The sequence below is a fragment of the Lactuca serriola genome, chromosome 1, assembly GCF_051521515.1.
Source record: "Lactuca serriola cultivar US96UC23 chromosome 1, Lser_US96UC23_V15, whole genome shotgun sequence".
In the NCBI taxonomy this organism is placed as follows: Eukaryota; Viridiplantae; Streptophyta; class Magnoliopsida; order Asterales; family Asteraceae; genus Lactuca; species Lactuca serriola.
Window position 1 is genome coordinate 55463825 of NC_136408.1, and position 5747 is coordinate 55469571.

The 5747-nt window shown below is 34.1% G+C and overlaps 1 protein-coding gene and 1 pseudogene across 1 annotated transcript; both read right to left on the minus strand.

Annotated features, from left to right (window-relative positions):
• Positions 1-294: 294 nt before the first annotated feature.
• Positions 295-957, minus strand: LOC145055249 (secreted RxLR effector protein 161 pseudogene; annotated as a pseudogene).
• Positions 958-2953: 1996 nt separating this feature from the next.
• LOC145055256 (uncharacterized) lies at positions 2954-3907 on the minus strand. Its single transcript, XM_079003552.1, has 2 exons — positions 3337-3907; positions 2954-3273 (listed from the first exon to the last, which is right to left on the minus strand). The coding sequence occupies exons 1-2, from the start codon at positions 3905-3907 to the stop codon at positions 2954-2956; spliced, it is 891 nt and encodes a 296-aa protein (XP_078859678.1).
• Positions 3908-5747: the final 1840 nt, after the last annotated feature.

A 5747-nucleotide genomic window follows, 5' to 3' on the forward strand; every position in this document is an offset into this window, starting at 1 on the left:
GAATTATTTATCCTAAATAATACTTTGTCAAAAAGTCAATTTTAACGCTTATAATAGTCAAATTGACTAGCCCTAATTTGCGGATGTTACAATAAGGCCCAACTTGTCAATACATTCACAAAACTGTTGAGCCCCTAAAGGTTTGGTGAAAATGCCCGCAACTTGGGTCTTCGAGTGAATTTGCACACGTTGAACTTCCTTGGACTCAACAGGTTCTCAAAGAAAATAACAATTCATTTCAACATGCTTGGTTCTCTCTTGAAAAACCGGATTATTAGCAAGTGTCTAGCAAAGTCATGTAAAGTTCCTCTGACATGCTTGATTATCACAGAAAAGTTTAGTTTGACCATGAAAAGTCATGCAAAGTTCCTTCAACAACCACCTCATCCATACTACTTCACAAACATTAGATGTTATGGCTATGTATTCAGCTTCGGCCGATGAACGTGAACCAACTGATTGCTTCTTTGATTTCCAGGAAATTGGAGAGCCGCCTAATATATGAAGGTATCCAGTTCTAGACATTCTAGTCATTGGGAATCCAAACCAATCAGAATCACAGTAAGTAATGAGATTACTCCCTCCATTTGTAGTAAGAAGTATTCCTTGACCTGGAGTAGCTTTGAGATATCGTAAGACTTGATTAGCTGCTTGAAGTTGTCTTGTACAAGGATCACTCATGAACTGGCTAAGAACATTGGCAACATAAGTAATATATGGTGAGGTGGATTGAAGATACAGTAATCTACCCACGAGATGTCTATAATGATTAACATCTATCATGACTTCTCCTTCATACTTATCTAATTTCACATTTTTCTCCATAGGAAAGGAAACTAGTTGACAACCAAGCATCCCTGCATATTCTAAACTATCCAAGGTGTATGTTCGTTGACCTAAGTCTTTGATGGTAAACTCAGCATCAAGAACCCTTTTCATTTCTTGTATTTTATCCATTTTATCTAGAATAATTATGACATCATCCACGTAAATAAGGGCAACGACAATTTTTTTTCTTTACAAAGGAACAAAGAATGATCAGCTCCTGAAGGTTTGAAGGCAAGGTGCTGCAACAAAGCGGTGAATTTTTTATGTCAATTTCTTGATGCCTGCTTGAGCCCATAAAGGGATTTCTACAATTTTCATACATGAGGATCATTTTTCAATCCAAAACCTTATGGAAACTTCATGTAAACGTATTCATTAAAATCTCCATGCAGGAAGGCGTTGTTTAAATCTAGCTCGTGAACACGATATCCTTTTTTATAGCAACATCAAGGAAAGTTTTGATGGTGACATGTTTGGCCACCGGGGAAAAGGTGTCTTAGTAGTCCACTCCTTCCATTTGAGTGAATCCCTTCACGACCAAGCGAGCCTTGTATCTTTCTATATCTCCACTGGGTTTGTATTTGGTCTTGTAAAGTCATTTGGAGTAAATAGAATGATTTCCTTTCGGTAGTTCTTGTAAGGTCCAAGTTTTATTCTTTTCAAGTGCTTGTATTTTTTTCCTCATAGCTTCAATCCTTTTGGCATCTTTCACGACTTGCACAAAGCTTTTAGGCTTATTACTTGAGGTAATGGCTGCAAGAAAGGCTTTATGTTTATCAGTGAAATTAACATAAGAGACAACATGAGCTAAAGCATGTACCATTCAAGGCTAATAATTGGAGGAGTCGGATGAATGTAGAGATGGGAGGAGTTTAACATTGTAATCACTGAGATGAGCTCGAACATATCGATTTTGTTGAAAGCTATCCGGTTCAGGATGAGTTGCCTCTTGATCTTTACTTGTGTCCTGATGTGTTGGAGTGGGATCAATAATGTGATGACATATTATGGCAAGGACTTCGTATTTACTTGGAGTGGGTTGTGTATCTGAGGATGAAATAGGTTGGGTATCCTTGATTCCGTCCAAGCTGTTAATGACAGGTTGTCCTATCCCATCTTAAATTTCCCTTTCCTTTAGAAAGACAAGCAATTCTTCTTCCTTTTCAACCCCATTTACATTAGAGAAGAAAAATACATCCTCAAAAAATTTTACATCCCTCGATATGATGATCGTGTTGTGTTGTGCGTCATATATTTTGTACCCCTTTGTCCTTGGAGGATAATCCAAAAATATTCTTGGACTTTCTTTCATCTCAAATTTATATCATCTAGTTTTTGTGCTTCGATAATATGATAGACAACCAAAGACCTTCAAGTGATTATATTCAGGTTTTTTATTGTGCAAGAGCTCATAGGGTGTTTTATTGTCAATTACATCAGATGGAAACCGATTAATGATGTGTGTGGCGGTCAGAATGCATTCACCCCAAAGCTTGATTGGGAAATTAGCTTCAAATTTTAGAGCTCTTGCTGTTTCACAAATAATGTTTGAATTAGCAGAAAAATTCTTAATAAAATCAAAACGACAAAGTTTAGAAACAAAAGCGTGTCCAAATCTTTTGTGTCAAGTGCCAGAACTTGTCATTAAGGCTTTTCTTCTCGTCCCATCCTATATAACCCCTCTTCACATACACTCATTCCAATCAATTCCCTCGAACTCAAGTCCTATATGACAAGAATTTTGTAAAAAAAATGTGGCAACACATTGTAAGTCATTAGTAATCTTGCTCCTTGATAAAATGTTGCAATCAAAATCTGGTACATGTAAAACATACTTTATGGTAATACGGTTAGGTAAGGTGTGATGTCCATGACCCTTGATAGGAACGATGTCACCATTAGGTAGGCCAACGGGTGATTCAAAACGTTCAGTGGGTAATTTTTCAATTAAAGAGTTGTCATAAGTAATGTGCTCAGTGGCACCTGAATCAACAATCCATTTACCCTTCCCGCTGGTCTTACCTGCCATGTTTGTAAATGGGGCGTTTTGTTTTGCTTTTCAAAGAAGGTGGAAAACTGGTTGTATTGTTCTTCAATTAATCCGAGTGTTGGATTTGGCCCACCTTCAGTAAATGCAGCTTTGGTTTAGTTTGGTTTCCCTTTCCTGTCCACCACTCCAAATATTCAATACATTAAAAAAACCATCTCTATTATGGCCGTCTTTTCCACAAAAGTTGCAATGTTCAACCTGTCCTCCAGTGTCTTTCTTTCCTTTTTTTCGATTGGGCTTGAAGGAACCTTGATTGTGGTCACGTTTGATTGGTAAGAAGGCTTTGGAGGCTGTAGCATCAACCTCTGTTCGTCTTGACCCAAAGACAGCCCACTGATGTTCATCTTTAGCCACAAGTTGATAACATGCTCTTAATGTAGGAGTGGATCGCATGGCTGAGATTTAAGTTCTTATGGTGACAAATTCAAAATTCAAACCTAGCAAATATTCATACAAACTTTCTTTATCTTGAAGTTCAGAGAGTTTCTTACTTATACCACATTTATACTTCTTGTATTCACAAATCGACATAGGTAGAACCGACTGTATTTCATCCCATATCCCATAAAGCTTGGTATAATAAGCTGACACAGATAATCCTTCTTGTCTATCCATAGACATAGATTGTTTCAATTTATACGCCTTAGGAGCAGTTTCTTTTCCAAAGCGTTCCTTCAAGTCTTCCCAAATTTCTTGAGACGTGGAAGCATACTTGACGCTTGTTCTGATCTCCTCCACCATGGTAGTATCCATCCATCCTTTTATCAAGGCATCACTTCTCATCCAAGGCATGTAATCCTTGGAATCGACAACCGGTTTTTCGATGGTTCCATCAATAAACCCAACCTTGTTCTTGGCAAACAAGAAATTCAACATCTCTTGTGACCGGCCAGTATAGTTTCCATCTGTGAGCATGTCATTAACATACATCTGTCTAGGGTAATCAGAGTGGTGGAGATAGAAGGGAGAATCATAATTGGGGTTGTTGTTTGTGGTGTCGACAACATCTTTCTCACCGTCGTCATACATGGTTTAGGGTAGGGTTGGATCGATTGTTTCCGCTATGATACATAATAACTTTGTTATTATGGTAAAGGTTTTCTTAACTGATAAAATTGATTAAGTGCCCTTTATATAACTAGGGAATAAAAAGATAAGGAAAATAACAAACATTCATAAAAAAAGGGATAAACATAAAAGGAATAGATATGGGTAAATATTATTCTGAATATAAGAGACAGATTAGCTAGGCTACTATACTGAGGAGACACGCTTACGAAAACATATACAAGTTATGTTGTTCTTTCGATGTAAACTGTTTCACAATCCATGGATTAGTTTAACGTTTAGGTCATCCATAATGCATGAACTTATTAGACTTTTAACATATTAACACATCATTATTTTATTTGATATGCACAATTCTACATTCATTTTTCTACACTGCATTAAACTTTACAAAATTTAATAAAATATATTTTTAATAATTAAAAAAGTTTTGTTAGTATTGAACTCTATATCTATTGAATGACAACATGACCTCCCATAAAATAGAGTTTAATCTATTAAATGTCAATTAGAAATACTATCTTATTCAACTCTTCCATCGAACTATGTATTATACATCCTTTTAGTATATCGGTGCCTTGTTTCACTCCATGCATTTATACTTCAAGCCATGATTGGTATATTAATATACCTAAACCTTTATTATCTTATGAAGAATTAAGCTTTAGTAATCATATTACCATGTTAACACACACATATGTATCAAAGAAAGCATGTTATTAATTTGGCTTTTTCGATCTTATGAATTATGATGACGCTGTGGAATTAAGATATGAGAAGTTGTTGCCCTATATGCGCTTTACATGAGTGATCATAGATATGACATCTTACTTGATAACATTTTAGGTTATTAATCAAGGTCTTTAATAAATTATCATATTCCATGATAAACAATATTAGAGATCCGTGATCGTTTATTTTAATAAAAGTAGGAAAGGTTTTGAACAATTGACAACTTTTGGTCAAGTGAATTAATGCCTCGTTTAAGATGTCATATGCATGCAATAGCAGTAGTTCTTCCCTATACACACTATGCAACATGATGGCTCTCAAATTGGACTTCTAGAGCATTTACTTTTTGCAGGGAAAGATTAGAAAAAGGATATCTGAACATTTAAGGAATCATGAAATAAGTTTCTATGGCAATTAAATTGATGGGACTTACAGATGGTCAAACCTAAAAAAGATTTCCATTTCATAGCAATTAAATTAATAATCTATTGGGTATACCGTGTACCCATATTTCAACCGGCAAAACGCTACATCATCCTACTTCCACAGCATCTGTCATTGTTTTATTTATTTATTTACCATTTTATCTTTTTTTTTGGGTGGTTGTTTAGGTGAAATAACATATTTATAAAAACATTTAAAATTTACAATTAAGAGATAATAGGTTTAAGTTTCATACCATATGTTTTATATAAGACTCTTAATTTGTCGTTCAAAAAATAAATTTAAAATTTATAAAATATTCTATTTTTTGTAGTTAATAAAAAAATATAATATAACAATCAATATATATATATATATATATATATATATATATATATATATATATATATATATATATATATATCCTAATCTCTAGTATAACTATAAATTGTAATTTAATGAATTTCTTATGTATTATAATCTTTAGTATAGCTACACAGTAGGGAAGATATATTAAAAAGAAAGTACAAAGAATAACATAACAAATTATAAAGTAAGTCCAACTAAAACAATGCTCTCTCTCTCTCTCTCTCTCTCTCTCTATATATATATATATATATATATATATATATATATATATATATAT